The sequence below is a fragment of the Oreochromis niloticus genome, linkage group LG8 (genome assembly GCF_001858045.2).
Source record: "Oreochromis niloticus isolate F11D_XX linkage group LG8, O_niloticus_UMD_NMBU, whole genome shotgun sequence".
In the NCBI taxonomy this organism is placed as follows: domain Eukaryota; kingdom Metazoa; phylum Chordata; class Actinopteri; order Cichliformes; family Cichlidae; genus Oreochromis; species Oreochromis niloticus.
The window spans coordinates 21,847,662-21,872,896 of record NC_031973.2 but is presented as its reverse complement, the minus strand read 5'-3'; the positions used below and the strand labels follow the sequence as shown (position 1 = coordinate 21,872,896).

Here is a 25,235-nt window from a genome sequence, read left to right as displayed (position 1 = left end):
TCACTCTGGACAAGAAAGGTTCAAACATGCCCACGAACAAGATGGATTTGATCTCTTTTAGTGCAGCGCTGTGGGTTGGTTTCCAAACAAAAACATGTTGTTACTCGCGCATTTATTTGTGACCCTCATTAGTTTCTTGGGAGTATGAGGGGGGAAAAAAACACCTTAAGAGGAACAGAAGAATTAATTACACATTGCTAAGAGTCACCTGCTGGATACACAACAAAATACTCATTTAAGTAGGAAATTTCAGGAAAAAAGAAAAAAATGTTTTCAATTAATATTTTTATTTTCTTGCATGCATGATTGCAGAATTTGTAAAATTGTGCACTTATGCATGCAAAAAAAACAAAAAACAAAAATTCAACTTTAAAAAAACTAAAAAAAAAACCCCCCAAACATTTGTACATATTTCATTGAAACTGTGTGTGAGCACGTTGCATGGTGATGTAGATACATGAGGCTCTCAGCCCAGAAAGTGATATGTGCATTAAACACACACAGACACACACACACCGTGTCTAACCTCAAAACATAAATTTAAACTTGCTTTTATCAGCAAAATGTGTGTGTGAGAAATTTGAGTTTGCACAGCTGAATAACGAGTGGCCCAAAACGCCACAAACCTCTCCTAAAATCGAATCAAACGTACAAACACCTTACATTAGATTTGACTGCAGGAATCTCACTTGTCAAATTATCTGTTCCTCGCGAGGCTTTACCCAGAAGATGATCAGATTTCAAGCTGTAGGCCCAGAAGTTTGTGACCGTAATGAATCCTTCGGAAGTCCTGACATGTCTTTCTTGGGAAATTTCTCCACAGCTGTGAAACCCGGAGCAAATGAAATTGAACTTCCTGATTAGTGTTTTCAAACCTTGTTGTCATTTTTCTTGGCGGATAAACTGATCTAATTGCAGTGAGTTATGCCCTTCGCCCTTCGTGAGTTAAGCCCTGTTCATTGTGTTTTCATTACGTCAAATCATCCACCAGGTGGCACTGTTGTTCCAGTGTTCTGACACGTGACGGTATGTACTGTATGGACTCACTCGTTTGCTTGGGAGCAAGGCAAAAATCAGATTGTTAGAATGCCTGTAGTTCACATCAAATTTCTGATCTGTAAGACAACAAAAACACAGAAAACTGAAATTAAATCACATGATGGACATTTTGGTGTGTGCGACCAGCTCACTGAACACAGACTTTTTTTCCTCTTGCCTGGAGTGTGCTTGGTGTTCTGCTCAGTGCCCCGGAGCTAATCAGAGCTTAGACCCTTAGACGCCCAGACGGATGCTGTTTGAGATTTTGGGATTTAGTGTGTGTGTGTGAGAGAGAAAAAGACGGAGAAAGCCAGAGGAGGAAAGGTGAGGGGGAACTGCTCTTAAGCACCGGGACTGAGTGGTCGTCTAGTCTATTAGTCCTCGGTAAGAGGAGGCCAGAGGGTCAAAGACAGAGAAGGGGAGAGAGCTGGTGATCTAAAATTTCTCTCATAAAGGCAAAGAGCAGAGAGGATGGTCTTCATGGTTACACAAGGCCTTTAAAAGATGTAGAATAGCAGATTTCAATAGCGGAGGATGTTATTTTATTTTTTCCTTCAAACACAAATCCTGCCTGAAACTCTAACGTCACATTTAGACCTTAAAGAGCAAAAGAGCTTCTCTCCAGACTCGGTCACATCACACAAGGAGGAAACCAGTGGACAGAGGCAGAGATAGCGTTTTCGGCTTGGTTCAGTAGACCACAATGAGAAAGGTTTTTATATTTTCAGTAAAAGATCAGAGCTTTTTCTCAGCTGGAAAACTCTCATTCACTTTGCTCTCCCTGCCTCTGTTGCTTTTGCACCTAAGCCAAAACAACGGTTCCCCTGGGGTTCGTGCAGAATCGTCCGAAAGGAGAAGAAAAAATACGCAGAACATGTCTGATTAAACCTGATGATTTTATAGCGTTTCACTCTGGGTTTTGCCTTTAGGTAAAATCCACTTTGTATTGATCTAAACTGCAGGTTAAACTTTCCCTAGAGACGCGCCACCATTTCATACGCGGAATTGAGTGTACTTGTCAACAAGAGTAACGGTGAGCCTGTGAAAACACCAGACTGATGCATGCAAAATACTAAATTACTCGAGCTGATTAGGTTTAGATTGTGTTATAAATTTGTACTGTGTCATTAGAGCACACTGAAGGGCAGTAAAAACAGCCTATGACGGTGTTTGCCTGTTTAATGAGTAAGTTTTTGATGAATTCAGAAGGTGCTGGATTTATTTAAAGGCGTGCTGGAGAACCTGAAGGAAAAACTGTGTTAGGAGGGAAAAAAGAAGGATGAGGGGTGCAGTGTGAGCTCTGCCTCAGTGATTTCCTTCTGGGTCTGACAGCTCATGAGGCCAAGCGGTCCACTGATTGGAGAGTATGGAGTTTGTAATTCACAAGACTCCCTTATTACAAGGCGTAGCTCTCGCCTAATGCATCTGTTATTGGAACGATTGAGCCGGGGCATGCACGTGCTGGCGGAAGTGCACGCTGTCTTGTTTTCCAGGAAAGATGGCTCTTCCACGCAGAGCGTGAGCACAGAGGTGCGTGCGTCTGTCTTTCTGCACACAGACTTGTGCTGTAATTTGTTCACGTCCTCTTGTGAGGACAGAGGGGCGTCTGGCTCTACTGAAGTCCCTAATGGCTCGTCTGTGGCACCCGCTGTGAACGCGTGGTTGGACTAAAGGTCACGTTTATTTCTGGCCTGCTGATGTGGAGAATGGAGCTGTGGAGATAATGGACTTTTTCCCTTTCTCCTCACTGTTGTGCTTGTCATCGCTTTTCCTCTTCGCCTCTCCTTTTTCCTCGTCCTCCCCCAAACAGGCACTTATCCCGGGGTTAGAGGAGAGACCTACTCTATCGACCCCCTACATTAGCCATGAAAACAAAGCTAAGGTCTTTGCACATGTGTAATTCAGGACATGCAAAGTGCAGGATGGATTAGCTCCTTGTCTCACGGTTAATATTTATGGAAGTCCTGGTAACAGCCTAGTTAGGCACTTTGAAACCTCAACGCTCACCTCCGAGCGTAACTATGGAGATGAGTCACCGTGCAACTGCGCAGCCTGGCCCAAATCTGTCCTCAACATCAGGATGGAGATTAACATCACCCGGCAGCAGACTGCTGGGAGACTTTGGCTGCGGCTGATACAGTTCCACTGACTGACGCTTTAAGCTGGAAGAAAAAGACCCGGAGACCTTTAAACTGAAGTTGCTGCCACACATATGACACAAATGTCACCGTTATATTTATTAGGGATTAATCTGACGGTTATTTTTTCTGTGAATTGATTTTCTGGTCTATGAAATGTCAGAAATTGGAGGAAAAAAACTGTTTTCCTCAGAGCAAACCAACCTGCTATTTGATTTGTCTTTTTTGATGTACCTCCATAGACATATATCATTCTTATGGTCAGGAATTGTCACTGCTTCAGGTGCTCTCTTTTTTGTTTTTTTAGCCAAACTTTAGAGCGACAGTATCCAAAATTTCGAGTGGTCCTGCCCAGTTTCAGATATTCTGCTTTGCAATCAAACTCTGATTTGACACACACGAGTCAGGTGACTGACTTCCTCCTTCCTTTTTTGTTTTCAGTGATTCATTTCAATCTTTTCTTGAGCTGCTCCAGAGTTTTAGTCACACAGTTTTGCTCCTGGCACTTGACAGCCACCATTCTGTTATTATTGCCTTCCTGCCACTATGAAGATATAAAAAATCTAAATTTGATCCCATGGATTTGTGTTAATACACTGCTCAAAAACAAATAGATAAATAACAGAACACTTAAATCACACATCTTGATGAACTAAATATTGAAGCTTAAAATCTTTACTGATTTTAACAGTCAGTCAAAGTAAAAGCACCAACAGTGTGAGGGCTGGATGAAGTCATCAGGTGATCCTGCTGATATAATAATGTGGCTACGTAGACCGTATGCCTGTACGCACTCATAATAACATCTGGGCATACTCCTGTGGATGCTGTCCCGGGGGATCCCCTCCCAGACCTGGATCCGAGCATCAGTGAGCTCCTGGACAGTCTGTGGTGCTATGTTGTGGCTTTGGATGCATGACACATAATATCCCAGAGCTTCCTAGTTGGATGCATTGTGGGGTATGTTAGGTCCAGTCAGTGGCATCGATGGCCGAGCATTTTCCTACACCAGGGAACTCAAGGCCTGCTGCATTATCAGGTCTGAGGATTTTCCCGGTAACAGCAGTCAGGGTACTGTTGGCTAATAAAGGTCTGTGTTACTGATCACCACAGTCGGAGAGAAGTTCAGAAGGCAGAAAATTTTGTATAACCTTGGTACTGTAATCCCTTATTCTGATCGAACTTCAGAATCTGGTCAAGCTTTTAATTTGAAATAAACTGGGCTGTGAGCTGTGGGGATGTCTTATTAACACATGCATGAACACAGCCGTGATATTATGATGGCTCGTCAACCTCTTTGGTTGTTTAAGCTTATGACAGTTTTTATTGACAACCCCGTGAACATGGCTGGTGTTAATTTTGAGTCAAAGATGATGGTTTTCTCGTCCTGCTGACAGTTGGAATAGAGCTAATTGAAGCCCCGGGAGTGGCGCACACAGTAACAGCACAGCTTACGTTGCTGTATTGTGAGAAAGTACAAAAGAGGGAATGCCTACTCAGTAAAATAAAAGCAAATTATGTTCAGATGATTGTAATTATTAGATATTTACGAGGTAATTGTGTTTTTGTTTACTAGCATGGCAGAGCAGAGTTTACATGAACCCAAATCTAAACCTGGATTCACTCTTACATTTTCTTGGCTTCGTTTCTTTCTTCAAAGTTTTTAGTAGCTACCACAAAAGTATGTTTTATTGTGGCAATAAAAGTGCTGCTCTCTGTGAGTCCGATAGATCTCATTCTGTATAACTCCTGTCAGCTGAATAAAAAAAAAAGTTAAACCTGATTTTATCAAAGCAGTTCATCTTTGTGACAGAACAAAAATCTCGCATTAATACAGCAAGTGCGGCGTGTGGGATGCTGTTATTTCTACATTTGAAAGCTGTGTGATATGAGTTTATGCATATTACTGTGTGTAGTCTTTGTGTGTCTGTGATGCATTGGAAGCAGTTTCTATGCAGAGATCTCACCGCAGTGTCTCTTCTGCAGTGGAGCTGCGTCAGGCCATTGTAGCCATGATGAACAGGAAGGACGAACTGGAAGAACAAAACACGTACGTTGGGATTCACTCCTCTTCCCTGCTGCTTGCAAAGTTTCAAATGCTCCATCACGCACACGTGTTAAGGCTGAAAGAACTTCGCTCACGGACTTTCACCTGCAGAGACTGTGACTTACAGCGATTTAACAGATGCTAAGTTAAGCATGCTGAAAGTCAAAGTTCAATAAATTCCTATTGAAAAGATCAAAAATACAATACATTTTTATTTCTGTTATAGATTTGAAAGCAAAAAGGTTGACTGAAGTGCTTTACAAGTTAGTTAAAGAAAACAAGATGAAACAACTGATCAACAAATAAAAACAATACAGAGAAATAAAACATAAAAACCAAAAATACAATAAAATGGACTAAACTGCTTTAATGGAAACCATGGCTGTACTATGAGAATTTGGATTTGTGTAAGTTGCACAGCTTGGTTAAACAGTTGGTTGCCATTTAAAATTTAAAAAATAAGTAAAAGGATCCAACATTTTCTAATATGAAAATGGACAGGGAGCCTTTATAGACCTGATGAAACTGGAGTGATGCAAAATCTGTTAAATGAGCAGCATTTTGACTGCCTGCGAGCAACAAACAGATGTTCAAGTGTTCAAGACTCAAATACAAGCTATTGCAGCAGTCAGCGTAACAATGAAAGTGAATTTTGTACTTCCTGAAAATCGATCCCAAAGGCAGCATATATAATGAAAACTGATAAGGACCCAACATGGACCCCTGAGGTACGCCACAACAAAACTAAAATAACTGAAAGAGCAGAAAAACCTGAGTCAACAGTTAAGAAAAGATCATTAAAATACAAATAGCACAAGTGTCTAAAAAGTTCTGATGATTAAAGTCGATTTTCAAAAGTTTTCCTTTTGAAAAAAAGCTGCACAACAGCGTATATGAAAGCAGCTGGTACACAACCCAATGACAAAGAAGGATTTACTAGCCTGAATATTATGAAGGGTTTCCTTAAGAAGATGAGAGGAGAGGATATCTCTCTATATAATTAAAGTGAATCTCCTGCCAAGCAGAGTTTAGAATTTCATACTAAATGATTTAAATTTAGGGTATTAAATTACCGACACAGGCACAGATTAAGCGCTGATTAAATATTTTATATCAGAGCTAAATGTAAATCAGTCTGTCAGTTAGTGCTGCAATTAAAGCAAGTATCGTCATAGTTTATCTAATCTGTTTATGAAAATAACATCCCCAGGATTTTAACATTTAGAGGATTAAGCCTGTATATGGGATACTACCTGAATGTGATAGTGATAGAAACCTGTGTTATTTATGCATAAACGTGCATGGCAGCTGCTTTTTAAATTTTTTTTTTCTTTAGGTCTCTTCGCAGCCTGCTGGATGGGGAGATGGAGCACTCAGCAGGCCTGAGGCAGGAAACCGATCTGCTGAAGAAGAAGCTGGCAGAACTGGAAGAGAGGCACTCAGCGAAGGTCCAGGCGCTGGCCAGGTAACACGTGATGACTGCAGACCATACGATAATGTCTGCCTGCACAATGGAAGATTAAAACTGCCTAAAACGTTAAAAAACGTTTAACAAGTTAATGCACTCTTAACAAATTAATGACAGCAAAGAGTGCAGATTTAAAAATACTGCTTTTGATTTCAGGTGACAGTAAATTTAGATTATTGTGTGTGGCCAAAGCATTTGCACGCTGACATAAACAGACTATTTATTTGTTTTGGTCTACTGGTCAGAAAACCCATTTTTCACTCTTATTGACACTTTGGACCACAGGTTATTCAATTTGTTGACTTTCAGTCAGAAAATTGTTAATGGCACTGCTGATATAACAAATGAAGTCACATTCGAAGCTTCCACACTATAACCCTTTGGGCACACAAAATAGTGGCAGAATATGATGTCAAATGATCTTCTGGTTTCACCTCTAGCAAGAAATTGTAACATTTATGATTTTTTGCCACAGATCTATATTTACCCATACAGTAGTTTAAAATATATATACTCTTGAGTCAATATATTTTGCAGTCATGGATTGAAAAGTGTGCACATGTATGGAAGAGGGGAAAAACAGAGTTTCTACAATTCTAATGAGTTTGAAATCCAATACTTGTTAGGACCACCTTTAGTGCTTTAACACAGTCTGAACTCTGTTAGGCAGCTTTCTTGTCCTTTCTTTAGGTAGTCTTGTGGAATCGTTCTCCAGGCTTCTTGAAGGACATTCAAAGCTCTTCTTTGATGTTGGCTGCCTTTTGTTCTGTTCTCTCTTAAGACGATCCCACACTGCTTCAGTAATGTTGACTGATAATATTCCACTGTTTGTTTTTCTATCCAGGTATGCTTTCACTGAATTGGCAGTGTGTTTGGAATCAGTGTCATGCTGAAAAATAAAACCATTTCTAATGGCACGCTTCACAGATGGCATTGCATGGTGGATCAAAATCTGACTGCATTTTTCTGCATTCATAATTCTGTCAGTTTTAACAAAATCCCCAACACCACTGGCTGAAACGCATCCCCAAACCATGACAGAGCCTCCACTATGCTTTACAGATGGCTGTAGACACTGTTGTACCTCTCCTTCATACATTTTGAGTCCATAAAAGGATATTTTGAGTCCAGTTCTTGTGTAATTTGTCATACCTCAGCCTTTTTCTCCTGGTTTCCCCTCCTTAAGAATGGCTTCTTGACAGCCACCCTTCCACTGAGATCATTTCTGATGAGGCTTCAGTGCCACATGTATCTCTCAGGTCCTGTGTCATGTTCACCTTTAAAAAAATTTTTTTTAATGGAAACTCTGCAGAAGTTTTTGCAAAGTGCATGACAAAATAATATCACAATGAGTTCACTGAACTCAAATGACCTCCACAGTCACCAGATCTCAATCCAGTCGTCTGGACTGGAACGAGAGATTCGCATCATGGATGTGCAGCTGACAAATATGCAGCAACTGTGTGATCCTATTATGTTTTCAGCACCTTGCTGAATCTGTGTCATGAAGAATTACATCTGTTCTAAAAGCAAAAGTGCATCCAGCCCAGTGCCAGCAAAGTGCACCCCAACAAACATAAAAACCCAAATGGCTGCTGATTGTAGTTTAAGAACAAATGGTGTATGGATGATGTTGTGGTGGGAGGATTTGTCACACCAGTGTTTGAAAACACTTTTAGAATTCCAGAAATGGAGCTGCATGACATTTAAATATTTTATATTTTGGCACATTGAGCATTAACCGCTTAATGCGTTAAAAAAAATGCATTTTGGCTTTTTGTTTGCACTGATGGAGACACTGTAGTAGAATGCAGATGGAACTGCATGATCATCCAAGTCATGTAAACAGAGTGTCTCCAGATGGGGCAGTGCAGCAAAAACACTGATTGCAACTGAATATAGTCCTTAGCAGTTACACCTGTGTTTTACACTTCAGTAGGACTGGAGTCAAAGATACAGCCGTGTTATTGACTGCTCCATTCATTAGCTGTATGGATCCACATATTTAAACCAAAAAGTTTTCAGTCAGCGGAGCAGAAGTAAACACTGTGTTAAAGCTGTAATAGCCTCAAGGACCTTCATGTCTGTGATTAAAGCTGCCTTGTTGCTGAGAATTGTGCAAGGCTTTTCCTTAGACCTGCTGTACCTGCGTCACTGTTTTACACATAATAACAGTAATTACCACTCTGCTAGCTAATGGCAAGAGCTTTACGCAGACAGGAAAAGGAAACTATATTTGTGCACTGTTAAGTCTCCCCATCGAGTTCAGTCTACTCATGATTAAAAGAACTAGAGGATACATGTCAGAGCAGAGTGGGAAACTTTACCCCATTCATACTCTGTGTGTGAGATTTCCTTTTCCTAAATCGCAGATACAGTCGGTGTTATCCCAATAATTGACCACCTACGGTTCACTGAAAGTGGCCTCTATCACCTTGGCATGTGCCCAGAGTCTTCAGTCAAGCCCTGAGCCCTTTAAATAGATGACTAGTCATCCTGCAGCAGTCGAAACAGAAAGCCCCAGCAAGCAAGATTGTAACCTCCCACAGTAAATCAATCCACTAGCTGGGATTGATTGGGTGACTCAAGTTAAGTGTGTGGAGACTGAATCCGATGGGTTTGTTGTTGGGAGCGGACAGTGCAGCAGCTGACTGAGCCGTTTAATATGTGATGATGTTCATATGGAGCACTTTAATGGGGTGGAAATGACACGAGGTAGAGAGGCAGTGGGAACAAGAGATGACTGTGACATACAGTATGCATTTCCACACAATCAATCGCACACACGCACTCAGACACATAAATCCGTTTCTGTAGTCTGCTGCTAAATCTCAAGTGCTGCTTTTCCTTCTCAGCCAAATCTGTCTCGATCAATAGCGGCTATAAATACCGTTGAAGGAGCAGCTAGCCGCTGAATGAGGGCTTGGAGCTGTCGGCATCATTCTGTGAAAGCGGCTACTGGCAACTGTTGCTATGTGCCCCACAATTCTTCATCATTACTGCGTTAATGATGAATTGAGTCAGTTTTGATACTGACATGGTAACATCTTAACACTCATAAGAACAACTGGTTTTCTTGTTGACCCGATGGAAGTGCTTTACTCCCGTTTAATTAATTGAGACATTGTTTAATCTGAGATAACTTTGAGAGGAATCACTTTGCTGCCTCTGGCACTGTGCAGGTTAACTTTTTATCTTTACCACCAGATGGATCTGCTGTTGGAGGAAGTCATTAGCTTATTTTAGAAATCTTCCGAACGATCGTTCTTTCATAGTAGAGTGATACCCATACTGAAGGAAGTGTCTTATGTACACATAGCGTGTATGGATGCCTGCGTGTGTGTGAGCCTGGTTGTACATGGGGGTGGCAGAGGATGAGCAAGCCTCCATACATAGATTCTGGCTGACGTAGACTCAGGCAGAGGGGAGTGGGCTAAAACGAGCAGCTGCCCACTTTACTGACTTACTCACAGATCCATCCAAATATAACATGAGACTGTAAGACCCATACTCACACATTGTGACATTGCAACCCACAACCCAAGCGCATATGTAACAGTCCTCTCTTGTGGTCCTGTACGCACACCAAGAATTTGTATTCTTTGTATTTCCATCACCTGTTGGATTTTCTGAAGGAATATTGCACATGTAGCAAGTAAAATCTTCAATGTTTTGCTTCATATAAATTGGAGCTAATAGATAAAAGTCGTAGTTTTTGGTGTGACCATCCAGTGAGTTTAGACCGATTCTTATAATTGGGTCATTCCATCTGAAATCAACATTGGCCTTATGCTCAACCGTCTCCGATTTGCGACAATTTTATGGTCCAAAAGTTGAACATATATAACGAGTGCTGTGAAATTTCAGCTTCATATATCAAATATTTTTCAGGACACATTCTTTTTAGAAATATGGTCCATCGACCTACTTTCAGGACTTTTTTTTTTTTTTTTTTTTGCACATTCAAATCTGAGGCAATATTTGAACATCAGTATCTCAAAAACTATTAAAGGTAAAAGTCTGAAATTTTCACTGCTCTTTCTTATGATCAACACGAATCGGGACCTGTAATTTGGGGCCGATACATTAAAAAATCTCTGAGTATTGACTAGTTATGTTTTTGCACACACTAGTAAAAAAACAAACTTGCACAGTGCAATAGAAAACTAGTGACAAGTTCTAAATATCATGTAGTTATATTTCAAAATAATGCAAAAAGTTTTTTGTTAATTTGTACTCAAATGTGGGATTTTGTAGTAGTGCTGGAGTTTTAACTTTATATTTTAACTAGCCAATACTCAAACATGTTTTAATGCATCTGTCCCAAATTACAGGTGCTGAATCATGTCGACGGTAAGAAAGAAAGTAAAAGTTTCAGACTTTTATCTTCAGCAGCTAATGTGGCAAAAACAAACAAAAGTCTGGAGTAACTGCACTTTGAAACGGGTTACCCTTTCCTCTTACCATCTGGATGTCTCATTGTTTTTGTTGTCACTTAAGATGATCCTGGTCATTATTACACTGTAATATGAATTTGTTATCAATATGATGACTCCCTGATGGTAATGCATATTGGAATATTATTAATTAATACTGTGATTAATCTTCATTTCTTCATTTCTAATGACACAAGGCATTAAGTCACCAGAAAGCTGTTGCTAAATAGCAATGTGCCACACCAATTGACCTTGCTCTAAATGTCTAACCCTCAAACTCATTCCTCAGAGAATCGTGAGACAGACGCACACACACAGAAAATCTTTCCCCTCAACTATTTCTTGCCCCCCTCTTTAGACGACAGTTGGCAGAGCGGAAAGCAGGCCTCTCGCAGCAGGAAGACGGGAAGGTGGCCAGTCGAGTGGGCTCGGGCCAGCTAGCAGTTCCTCGTCACAGGGAGAGGGGGTGGTTGGACAGGCGGACACATACGTGCACGCACACACTCGCATGCAAAAGAAACGGGAGCAGATGCCTTTTTCTTAGCTGGCAGAGCTGCCTTTCTCCAAGCAGTCTGGTACGGCTTTTCAAAAAAAAAAAAAAAAAAGTGGCAGAGCAAGCGGCGGCGATGTTTGCCCGATTTATTTGTTGGGGGTGTTTAGTCAGTTATGTCATTCTGCCCAAACGGAAGTTTTAACAACCCAGCCCTCCACCCCACAGCCATGCTGTGCCTCTGCGTCGATTTATATTTATGTATAATGCATATATGTGCCTCCAGAAGTGTGTCAGCAGAGAGAATGTATGCTTCAAGGGCTTTTCATTTATGCTTTTTAAAGATGGCAGTGCAGTAAATTGCACTCAGGAGCATTACCTGGCGACTGAGCTGCTGATCTCTGAAGGCGTCTTTAAACCTCTCATTCACTACTTCCAAACAGAGCCAGACTGTACCTGAAGAAGAGCCAATTTATGCTGTGTTTATTGCACATTAAGATGACTTCAGACGATGGATAATAAACGAAGGGATGGGGAAATGTAATACAAAAAAAATCACTCCAGGGCATCTATTCAGTTTAAGTAATTACTGTATGTAGTTTGAGTTTAAGCTTTCCTCTTCAGATAGTGTTTTTTTTTTTTTTTTTTTTTTTTTTTGCTTGTACTCCAAGAGAAGATAAGAGCCCCCCCCCCCTCCTTTTTTAACTCTCTTTCTAACAGTGTCTTACAGTGTTTGCATTATATAAAACCCATTCTCAGACTTCACATTCTTTGCTTTCTTTTAAACAAAATATTCATAATTTCTTTATCTCTTAAGCACACACTGTTTTTTGCTCTTTCCCCACTCCTATTCACTTGCACACAAAATACTTTTCTAAATGTTTCTAAGCCACGTAGCTTTTCTTTCCCCCCGCCGTTTCCTTCACGCGCAAAACAGTCCTGCTTTTTTCTAAATCTTTTGCACGCGCACGGTTTATCCTTCTTACTTATCTCGCATTGAGGAAGATGAGATGACTTCAACAGTTTTACTGCCCAGTGTAGTTAATAGGCTTATCCTCTAAGCAGACGTTTACACTAAATGTTTCTAGAGCAGACGTTTGCCCCTAATGAGAAAGCAGTGTGTGGCTGGTCCCATATCAGCTGGATGAAGGATGCAGTTTATTTACCAGAGATGCAGAGTCCTTAACTTTCAACACGCTAATTTAAAACTTTAGCATCCCTCAAGGCAGACAACCCACTTTGAGTTTTAGATGAGTTTGAATGTGTCACGTTCACACGTCCTGCTCACCAGTAGAAGCACCAGATAATTTAATGGATCGCTCTCAATTTTGGAATTGAGAAATTGTGCGGCGTTCCTCCCTTCTGGCTTTGTTGTTTAATTTTGTTCTGTATCCATTATTTAATTCTCGTCCTGTGGTTCTGAACATATCTGGCGCGCTGAACTGAGTTTGTTTTGATAGACTCGCTGAAGGCATTGAGGAAGTTCCTGCAAACCGAAAGTCAACGAGTTCAGTCTTAGTGGGTATTTAAAATACAGTGTGTGGTTGCTGCCCTGCATGGAAGGATCAAGCTGAGGGGGCGCAACACTTAGAAACAATATGAAATAAACAGAGGAGCTGTGTGTTAAGCAGGTGGATTTTTTTATTGCATGTGGGAGGCTGAGCTGTGGTACGACCTCAGGGAAGCTACTCCACTGCAGACACAATACTGGACACCTGGGGTGTTTATCACACCTCCAGGTTGTGTTTTATCCCTCTGCCCTGAAATTGGATTTGAAAATACTCAATTCAGTTATTGGGGCTTTGGTCAGAATCATGCTCACGCTGACAGCTGCTGTGTTATCAAGTGCTTGGGTACGTTTCCCTAAATTCCCCACCAGGCCACTTATATTATCTTATATGTTAGTGTGCTAAAGACATGCTCAGCTCCTACTGCAGGGAGCATGTCCCTACTTTGCACAGTTCGCTCAAGTTTAATTAATCAGCAATTCGAATCAATCCCCAAAACCTGAGCCAAATAATTCCAAGCTGGCTTGATGCAGTTGATTACCAACAATTCCTTGTCAGCGGAGAGCACAGCTGAGGTTGACAGATGCAGTGTATTTACCAAGGTGACATTTTATCCCGTTGAAAGATCGTTTGCTTTTCCCCGGCCCAGGCATTGTTTTCCAAAAGCAAGCACATTACACCGGCACAAAGTGTTTTACTTGTATCAGAGTGATCAATAATTCAGCAAAATGTGTTCATTATCGTGCTGTTGTAACCTGAGAAAGGAATTCAATTTCAAGCACGCTAAGTATTGTTTGTTCAAAGAATCGTTTATTCAGAGCAGACAAATCTTGCCGAATGATTTTTCAGAACGGCTGTTCGAGAACAAACAAAAGTGTGTGTGTGTGTGTGTGTGTGTGTGTGTGTGTGTGTGTGTGTGTGTGTTTCTTTTTATTTATTTTATTTTTGAATAGCTGACAGGCATCTGGTAATTATTTTCTATTGACAGCTTGCAATAACAACTGTTGAAATGATTGTGAGTACATAATAATTTAAATGGTATAAAAAAAGCAGAATGACGGTGGAGATTTGAAAAGGCTCACAGTAGAAAACAGGCAGCGATGGCACCTGCTGAAGATAGTCGAGACTTAAAATCAATACTTGGTCAGTTTGGATTTTTTTCTTTGGGAAAATAATTTCCCAGTATTATGTTTTATATAACACCAATAATAATAATGCGACGAGTAGTAAAAGCATTGTTTAATGTAGTCATAAGAAAGCAAGAGAGCAAGCAGCCGGATTAACCTTCGTTACTACACCTGTATTACATACCTGGCAGAAAAGCACAGGTGTATTTAATAACAGTAACGAGGCTCCTGCTAAACACTCACACTTTGTGCTCTGTTGTGGTCATCGACTTCTCCGGGTAAGCTCTCGATTTTTATCTGCTAAATTCTTCACTGCTGAGTACGATGGGCTTTGTCTGTCTGCTGTTTGGTGCCTGTCTGATTACATTTTACATGACCGAGAAGCAAAAACTTTTTTTTTTTCTTGTGGTATTTTTGGTTACTACAACAACAACAACAACAACAACAACAACAACAACAACAACAACAACAACAACAACAACAACAACAACAAAAGAAAAACCAGGATAAATTCTTTCTTTGTTAGAAAATGTACAAACTGGGATCTAATTATGAAACATCTATTAGGAAATATGCATATTTATACAGTTAATTAGTAAGCTTTCTGTAGTCTGTTAGTTAGGGTGTTATTACGGTGGCCCTGACAGGTCAAATGCACTGCAACTTAAAAAAAAACAACAACCCCCCCATAAAAAAAAACAAAATAAAAAAAACTTTAAAAGCACAAAATACAAAACTAAATGGAAATGGAACAAAAAATGTTGCAAAAGCTCACAAAAACCCTCCCCATACACAAAATATTACGTGTTTTTGAATAAGAAGTGTTTTTACGTAACAGCTGTGGAACACATGCTAATAGCAAACTTGTATCTGTAGTATAATATGAATCATGCGGTTAAAATAAACATTACCTGCACAGCACTGATGAATCCTCTGCTTCTTTAAAGCAGTGCAGTCCTTCACATGTTTTGGTTTCTGTCACTTCTCATTATGCCTGTGGGTTTTTTTTTTTTCTTATTATCTTTTGTGTGAATTTGCAGCATTTTTCTGTTTGCTGGTGATTTCTTTTACTTGCAGTGCATTTGACCTCTCAGGGTCACCATATATTATTTATATTTTTTTCAAATGTAATTGAATAAAATTACAGTGACATAAGTAGTAAATGGGCCCCAGTTATGTAGGGCTTTTCCTCATTTTTCTTCACCTATTCACCACTTCTAAGTCGATAAACTTAACTTAGGGTTTCCCGAGTAAACATTAAAAAAAGAACAAAGAAAAGAACCATTTTCTCATCGCTTCCAGATAGTGACACTGGTTTAACTCTATTATGAATTTCTAGTTGTTTGGCAAGCTCTGTGATTAGGGGTTTTATGAAGTGGACATGTCTTTATGTAAATCAATACTGCAATCTCATCTGCAGTCCATTAGCTTGTATACTTAGCTGTGGCCTTCAGAAGCAGTTAATTTTTAAGGGCCATGACTTCCTGCTCCATTCGTGGGTTATTATTTATAAAAAAAAAAAGTTTGAGCAAATTTAATTTCTCTTTTCCTCTAAACTCAGACTGTTCACCTACATGCAATCAAAGCCTGCAGCATGATTGATCAATAGATGACAAGCCAGAAAGCTTCCACCCCTGGCCTGCAGATGTGCAGATATCTTATTATAGAGATAACATTATCTCTTACCGTGGAGCTGGGTTTCTTAATAAAACACAACACTAAACTACTTTTACGATGATTAGGTGACTTTAAAGGCACCCACTGAAGTTCTTGATGACAGTTTAATCTGGCAACGTTTGCGCTGGGATTGCAGTGCACTGTTGTGAATGTTAACAGAATCTGAGGACAAAGATGCTTCGTAGAGATGAAGATAATAGATCTGCTAAGGCTTTTAGAGCCCCTCGTTTTACATTACGCATTTTGTGTGGTCTTAAAATGAGACTATTGATTAAGAGGATGACATCAAAAGGGAGTGAGCAGAGGCTATGTGCGCCTAGAAGAGTGAAAAAACAATTTCTAACACGTCATTGTGACAGACGGCAAGTAAGAGAGCCCAATTCATTGAGTTCGTAATAAAAGAGCACTTTAACCTGAGCTTCAGGTGTCTCACATTATGTCAAATCCTGCAGACACAAGGCCTTTTATCAGTAAAATGATTCCTCTGTTCTGAATATCTGCGTATCTGTCCAACCCGCTACACACACACACACGCGGTGTGTATTAGCTATAATTAAATCAGGCTGAAAAAGCATCTGGGCTGCGGGTTGTTCTGATAACCATGTGGACGGCTCCACTGAGAGCTCGTCATGTGGATTTCAGGAAGTTTCCCCGGAGGTCCCTCTTTTGTTGGTTGTGAATGAGGGCTGATAAGCAGGGCACCAAACATCACCCGTGGAGAATGAGGGTTTGGGTGGCAGTGTGGGGGCGCGACGGCGGCGCAAGACAAAGACTGTTAGATTTAACTGCCAAGGGCATAAAGCCGCACTTCCAGTTCTGATTGATTTCCTCCCCAAAGTCGACGATGCTCAGCCGGTTACGGCTTGTAAGGAGACTGCGTCTGTCTCTCAGTCCCTTTTTTTTGTCACCGCGTCTTTGTGCCCGTGTCCTCAGTCACAGTACAACAATACTTACTTGCTCAATACGTACATGGAAGGGACTTTTTTAAAAACAGGCTCACATCACCCAGGACTTTCTTGTGCGATAACTAGTGTTCCGGTTTATCCCACCGGTGCTCGTTCTGTGTGGGATAGTCAAGCAGTGTGATTGCATGCTCCTGGAATTTGGAAACAGCTGTAGTGGTTTCTTTTCTCCAGGTAACAGTGGATTCTCGCCAAATTTACAAGTAACTGCATTTCTAAATGGCACAGACCTTACAGTGCAGCTGTTTGATGGAATTGTAAGCTATAACAATTGTGAAGGGGGGGAAACTAGGTCTCTTTATTTGTTGGGGTCTCACTGTTTTGGGGAGGTTCTAAAAGGCCATGCCTAGCTTTACTGCAGTGCACTGATCTGACCCTGTATTTGACCTCGTGTTTTCTTCTCAGGCGTCTTCTATTTCAGTCTGTGGAGAGGCCTCAAGGCCAGCCTGGCTTCTTTCTCATTTGGGAGATAGTAAAGCACCTAACTGTATTGCTTTGTCTGGATAGAAGAGTAAACATAGATGAGGGAATAAAAAATTCTGTACTGAGATTCATGACCTCGAGACACACGATTCCTTTTCTCTTTTACATCAAGTACCTTTGCAGTAATTAGTCTGATAATTTTTTAATTTGCTCCGGAATGATCATTTCTGCATGAGTGAAAAGATTTCCATATGATTGCATTCAAATCACGCCATGCAGAGTCAGACTGGAGCTAAAGCCAAGACGATCCATCAGATATTTGAATGAGAACATTAGAAGTTTATTAAATTCATATACATTTGCATTGTGAGGAAGGGCTCATATTGAAACGCTAAGGGACATTTCCCACCAAATTATTGTCACACAATTGGAAGCGCACATTATCTAAAATATCACTATACGCTGTATCATTAATGTTTCCCTTAATGGGAACTAAAGGGCCCAGCTCAAACCAGAGGAAAAAACAATTTCTAGAAACTTTGTCAGAGAACCTTCTGGCCATATGCGGTATATATTTTTGCAGTAATATTGCCATCCTAGCTCTCCATTAATCAGTACGTTATCTTTAAGTGTCCTTACTTAATGACAATAAGGATATTTGGCATTGAAAACGACCTGCATACAATGCGTTGTAGCTATAACCTTCTTGTTTTAGCCCTCTGTTTAAGCTTTGTGTGTCTGTTTGTGCAGGGAGAATGAGGTCCTGAAGGTCCAGCTGAAGAAATATGTGGGGGCGGTACAGATGCTGAAGAGAGAAGGAAGCCAAGGCAATGACGGTAAAATACACACACGCACAAACACACGTGTGCGCGCTCTCTCCGTGCATCATTATGAGCTGAAATTAGATTTCACATCAGCGTCCCAGTCCATCTATTTTGCTCTCAAACAGCAGCGCTCATGGATGCAAACAGCGAAAAATAAGGTCATCGGTTTTCTTTCATATGCCAGATCAGTTCTGGTGCTTTTCTCAGGGGCTCTGATGACTACCCTCTATTTTTACAGTACGAGACCCTGTCAGACAGAGAGAGCCGGTTACCCTCTCAGTCCTGCTCACTTTCATTTATCCCGAGTTTTAGTTTTTGAAAAGATTCGATATCTCTGACTTTGTTTTTGTGTTGCAGAGGGATGTTAGCGGGGCTTTGTGTGAAAACTAGCAAGATAAGCCTCTGCTGTGTCAAATGCAAATAAAATGAACACTGCAGATAACAGAGGGCCATATATTAGGTCAATTGCAATCTATGGGACAAAATGGGGAGTGTTTATCTTTAAAACCCAGAGGGTTCATTGAGTTTTTTGTGCTTTTGTGAGGTGCATCTTTTCCCTATTAAATTAATGTTTTATGATGTTTTTCTTAACAGTAATCCTTCTAATAATGCACTACAGCGTCTACTCTACACTATCACCAACACGAAACCTGAGCCTAGATGAATATATTATCTTTATTTTGAGGAAAATTCAATTTGTATTAAAACGTGGGTGTTTTTAATTATTTCTGTCTGTGATAAAACATGTCAGCATCCACACAATAAAGTCCAATGACCAGACGGACAGTTAGGCCCAACGATACATGGAAAGGTCAAAGTTTGTCTGTGAGCAATGATGTAAGCGTGGGTGATAAATCAGCCATAGTGTGCCTCAGCCTCAGTACCTTGAATAAAACATAAAAAGGCTTAACTTTGCATTAAATTTAATTAACATTGAGGCCATCATATGACTTTTAAAACTGGAGGGTTATTAACTAGTTAAAGGTCGTATGTCCTTAGCAATAATAAACAGTTTGATTCATCTGTTGAATCTGCCTTTTACTCTGTGAACTGTAGAGACTTGAAACTGGAAAAAAAGGGTGCAAACCAGAAATGGCCTTCAGACTAAAACGTGTGGCCTTCCACCGAAAGCAACACATTTCAGAAGGGGCAGCTTTTACTTTGAAGGCAAACATTGTCCTTTAGTTTGTGTCAGAGTTTCACTACAGGTTTGCAAACTATGGGTGACCATGGAAACCTGCTAGCAGCCAAAGAAATTGCAAAGAGGTTTTTGGCGCCGCACCGTATACCTCTTTGAAACCAATTTGACTTCGCATTAGCAAGGAACCACCGGCACCCGCTCGCCATCCGGTCACAAAATACACACTTCTACCTCGGGATCGTGGTCACAGACTGAGGCAATCATTGTATACTGCATATTTAAACTTTGGACTATAACATTTTTGTGCAAATTGGAACAGAAAATATTCTAAAATAATTGACTCAGGTCTCTAAATCAAAATATATGAACATATTTAACAACATTATTTTCTAAGTTGTATTCTCTCCGGTCCTCTCACAGTCCAAAGACATACCCTTAGTTGGGGTAGGTTAATTGGAAAATTGCCCATAGGTGTGAATGGAGGAGTGAATGTGAGTGCGAATGGTTGTCTGAGTCTATGTGTTAGCCCTGTGACAGACTGGCGACTTGTCCAGGGTGTACCCCGCCTCTCACCCTAAGACAGCTGGGATAGGCTCCACGCGACCCCGATAAAGGAAGCGAATGGGATACATTGATATTTTTTGTGTTTCAATTTATCATATTTGTTCAATCCAGCATGAAATTTAAATAAAAATGGCATTTTTTCATTTTTGTGACTAATTCCACGATAGTGTTCTACATGCTTTAGTTTACAGTATTGTATAATTCAACTATTTATTATGTAGAAATTGTCACTAGTTGCCTGCTTTTAGTTAGCTTGTACTCAAATATGGGACTTTGAGGGCATTCTGGCCTTTTAATTTTATTTTAAGTTACCAGTATTCAGACAGATACATTTTTGATTTATCTGTTCCAAATTACAGAACCTGTTTCATTTTTAAGGTACGAAAGAGCAGCGAAAATTTTCAGGCTTTTATCTCTGATAGTCTTTGAGATATTCATGTTCAAACATTGCCTCAGATTTCAGTGTGTGAATAAAATGCCTGAAACGTCGGTCGATAGATCACTTTAAAAAAATGGATCTTGAAAATGATTTGAAATATGAAGCTAAAATTTCACAGCACTCATATGTTCAGGCTTTGCACCATAAGTTTTTGATCTGATGTTCTAAATATGGGCTGATTGCAGATGGAACCGGATTTTTTTTTCTTATCATACACTTTTAATCTCAATTGCAATATAAAAAAAAATCTGATGGTTTTTAAAAACTCGTTTTATATTAATTACGAAAAAGATGCTTCTATTCAGAAGAATTCAACTGAGGATGATTGAGAGTGTGCGGTTGTTAAGCATGCACAGACCTGTGCGAGTTCGGCCTACAACAGAGTCATGTTTAAAACATCACAACAGTTCACATTTCATCTTTCTGGTTCCTGGCAATTACTGTGTTCAGCCTGTCAAACACGGACGCCTGGGCGGCTGACACTGGAGACCATGGCGGGGAGGAGCCGTACGATGAGAGATGATTGGAAAGAGCAATGGTGATTTTCTCACGTGTGTGCATTATCAGGAAATAGCCCTCACCCGCTGCAGTTTCTCAATCTGCGTTTCCTCCTCACTTTGTGGCTTCCTCTTGTTTCTTTTGCACTCTTCTTGTTTTGCCGCCACTCATTACCTTACCTGCTCGTGTTGACTTTTCAGTTTCTTGTCATTTGTACAATTTCTCTCTCCTTTCCACCCATCCACACACCCGCTCGCTCCATTCACACCACCGTCGTCCCGACAGGCATAGTAATTCCCCCTCCGCAGCGGCGTCTAAATGATTTCATCCTCCCTTGCCTCTGTCTTCTCCTGCTAATGATGTGCCTCGTTCCATCGTGCTTCGATGTCGACTACCAGAGCCCGCCGTTGTGTGTTGGGAGTGAAGGAGGCAAAATAACGTGCGAGTAGTTTAAGGGGAGCAGAAAATCACGGCTGGTGGGGGGTTTGAATTGATACACAAGCACCCCCTTTTTTTATGAGCTGTCAGCATGTTTCCCCCTGATCAGTGTGCTGCATTTTTTGAAACCCCTCCTGTCTAATGATAGCGAAGCAGACTTGATCTCTCAAATGCTCCTCAGGCGCTGTCAGACCCACTGACATCCCACAAAAGATGGTTTTCCTTTCCTTCTGTTTCAGAGAAGCGATAATTATTGTTTCCATGTGTGATGCTGTCTGTCCCTGTTTGTTTGGGGGGATATCCCCACACCACTTATGCTTTGATATGAAGGAGCAGTGCGGTTTTATTACAGAGTGTTGATTGCAAATCATTTCACATGCATGAATGCTGTTTGAATATATGTATATGTTGTATAAGTGGTAGATATACTAGACATACTTGTACACAAGAGAAAAAGCTTCAGTTTGTGTAATATCACATTGAGTCAGACTTTTTTTTTTTATTCCTGTTTTAATTTATGTTGGATTTACTTCCTGCTTTTATTTCATTCCCACTTTTTTGTAAGGATAGTCTGACCTTTCTCCTTGTTTTTCCCTTTGCTTCAATGTTTTGTGGTGGAAATTTTCCTTTGGTTAGTTTTTGTCATTCTGTGGACGTTACTTGCAGGATTTGGGGCTTGATGAGGTTCACTTCTGGTTTATTCCTGGATTTTCAGTGTCAAGAACATGGTTTACTACTAACATTATCAGGGTCATCACCATTTGAAGTGATGCTGAACCTCTCTAGTATGCGTCAGAGAGGTTATGTTTTTCGTAACGGCTCTATAAATATATATAAAAATACAGTCTAATGACCAATCACTACCATTCATTCCTGGACGTTCTCCCAGTGAATGAACATTTGGAGTCTAAATCTATTTCTCGTGGGCATTACGCAGGTGAGGAAAAAGAGGGAAAAAAACCTTTTCCTGACGAGCATCAATGAGAGATTTAGATTCTCAGCGGAGGGAGATTTCTTTATTTATTTTTACTGCCAGCCTCAAACAATTTCAAAGCCATTTCATTCTTCTCTGGGCTAATGTACGGCAGCATAATCCTAAAACAGAGAGCACTAAAGTCTCCTACTTTTTGACCTTGAATTAAAATTCCAAGTTAAACCTTTTTACTGATTTTAGTAAAAGGTTTTTATTTGTTCAGAACATTTTTGAACATTACCAGCTGAAAGAATAAGTCAGAAAGTGTGACAAAAGCTATAAGAATGCTTCAACCTACAGTAAACATTCATTTAATGGTCCAAACAGCTTCTAGCGCCCTGGTCTCTGGATCTTGAAGATATTTTAAGGTCTGTGCAGAGATGATAGCAGGTCAATGTCTTGCAGTGATTTTCAAATAATCTATTTACAGTAGTGAGATTGAAAGCTAGCTTTTGCTTTGGCTTTAAGACATTTGTAAGATATGAAAAAACCCCAAATTCATTCTTTCACTGTAGTTTTAGCGTCACCCTCTTGAATCACTGTAACGTATCTGAGTCTGACCTGCGTGAATATAGAGATCCAAAATGAAAGGGAAAGGGATTAGTCAGACTGGATCTGAATAGAGTCAGGGATAAAGGACCTGCTTGAAAGTCAACCAAACGGAGAGATGCTGCTGGTGACGGTTATGATGCCATACACACTTTAAGCTAAGGGCAAGTATATTCGGATCCTCTTAGGGTAATCGAATACCCAGACCAATACAGTGGGGCACTACTCAACCCCATTAAACTGACCCAATTACAATCTATTTGTTTGCGGCCTTACTTGGGGAATGTGATGCATCTAGGTTACTCAGAACTGATTTGACTCGAGCGTATCTAGTTTGGTTTTGAGTACATTTGTTATGAATTTCTCTGCTACAGGCAGCAGGCAGTGCAGTGACCTGCATCGTGCAACATATCAGGATCAGAATCATTTTATTGTCATTGTGGCAAACCCACAACAAAATGCCAAAAATACTGTAATGCACACTGACATATCCCATAAACTATTGTCAAGCTAGTCTTTATTAAAGCAGCCGCTCTTCTCTCCAACTATACAGGTGACTTTAAAAAGAAAGCTCTGGTGGCGGCAGTCTGGTTTCTTAACTGTAGTGAGCGGGTGAAAAATAGGGAGTTAATGCTGGCACTGTGACCTGTGATTGATTGCTGTAGTTTGAAGTCACATGATGAATTGATTAAAGGTCAGGACTAGAAATCGGGGGCTTGACTGAAATACAAAAACTTTACATTTCCCAGAAAATGGATGCTTTCTCACTTGACGTGCGATATTGTTTCATTGTCCCAGGTGGAGGTTTTATGCCTAGTCGACTCGCTGATGTTTGACTGACTCCTTTACCTGAGGGAATGGCCTCTCCGAGGGGGGGCAGTCAATGAATCTGGGCAGATGTGGGGATTCTGGGAGTTTCAGCACCACTAAGAAAACTGATGGTCCCCTGTGGGCTGGTGAAACTGGCTGATTTCATTTATTAAGGAAAAAAGCTATTCAAACCTACCTGGCTCTATGTGGAAAAATAATTGCCTGTTAAACCTAATAACTGGTTGTACCACCCTTGGCAGCAAGAACTGCAATCATGCTTTTGACATAGTTGGCAATGAGTTTTCCACATCATCATTGCGGAAGAATTTTGACCCACTCTTCTTTGCAGATTTTTAAAAATTGAGCCACACTGGAGGGTTTTTGAGCCATTCTAAGGTCGCGCTGAAGCATCATACTTGTCTGCTTATGTCATTGTCTTTCTGCATAACTGAAGTGTGCTTAAGCTTTAGGACATGAACTGATATCCAGATATTCTTCTTCAGGATTTCCTGGTAGAAATCATGGAACTGCTATGTTAGGTTTATGCTGGACGTATTGGGACTTAAAAACTTGAAGGAGTTACCTTCTTTAGCTCTCTTTAAGCCAGCTCTTTTCTGATTGGCTGGCCCTCACAAACAGAAGTTTTAACAGTTGGTAGGTGAAGCTTAGTGCAAGAGGTGTATGCTCAAGTTTATTGAACCCGAACGATATATTAGGCTTGCCGATCTATTTGCAGGTATGTCAGGCAAAAATTGTAAATTGTAATCGTAACTTCTCTTCCCCTTAAGACTTAAGCTTATATTTATTTTCTTCTCGTTTTTATATCTATTTATTAGCTTATTTTGCAAAGATGTAACTGGAGCCTCGTCGCCTCGTCTCTCCGTATGCTGCACTGGTTATAGCAGAGATGATAATAAAGTTTACTTTGACTTTGACAATAAATGAAAATCTAAAAAGTGAAGACAAGATGGGAGAACAGGCCTTCAACCTTTTTATTTATGACAAAGTTTGACATCAGAATATATAGAATAGAATAAAATACATATAATAGTATACACATGACAGAAGCAAAAGTAAAACATAATGATTCCCTTTATGATTTAAAAATATTTACAGTGTGACTCCTACAATCCTCCAGCCCACCTCTGCGACTGCACTATAATGATTCCTACATTTCTACAGCCCCTTCTGTCCAATCCCCTACACCTCCTCATTTTTGACTTTTTTTTTCTTTCATTTTTGCATGTCAGCTGTGTTTTCCGTCCACGAATTTTACACGGATGGCATCCCGGCACTTTGATTCATTCTACGTTTTGCCTGTGTCTGCGTACGTGTTTAATTCGCCCATAAATAAACCCACCGTGGACAGCAGCTTATTCATCTCCAATAAGGAAATGGATTACATGGCCATTTAAAACCCAATAAGCTTCCCTTGCTGTGCCTTGCTCCCTTCTCCTTCCTCTGACAGCCAGCAGCCTAATGAGTGAATGAGAGGCATTTGTCACTGCTGCCTGGCCTAATAGGAGTGTGTAACTTATTCATTACACACATAGATCTGCATTCGCTGGCCCTGTGTGTGCTACACTTTGCCCTTGTAGGGCCTCGGGGAGGTCGGTCATCTTGCTGAGAGCTGTCAGCTGTGTGTGTGTGTGTGTGTGTGTGTGTGTGTGTGTGTGTGTGTGTGT

General features: G+C 40.4%; 1 protein-coding gene across 1 annotated transcript in view; it reads left to right on the top strand.

Annotated features, from left to right (window-relative positions):
* The window catches only part of snx29 (sorting nexin 29), a 137,658-nt gene that overhangs the window by 12,287 nt on the left and 100,136 nt on the right, over positions 1–25,235 (top strand). Inside the window, exons 12-14 of the mRNA XM_019362793.2 lie at positions 5,163–5,226; positions 6,560–6,688; positions 18,065–18,150. Coding sequence (XP_019218338.1) covers positions 5,163–5,226; positions 6,560–6,688; positions 18,065–18,150 — 279 coding nt within the window. The remainder of the gene's footprint in view (positions 1–5,162; positions 5,227–6,559; positions 6,689–18,064; positions 18,151–25,235) is intronic.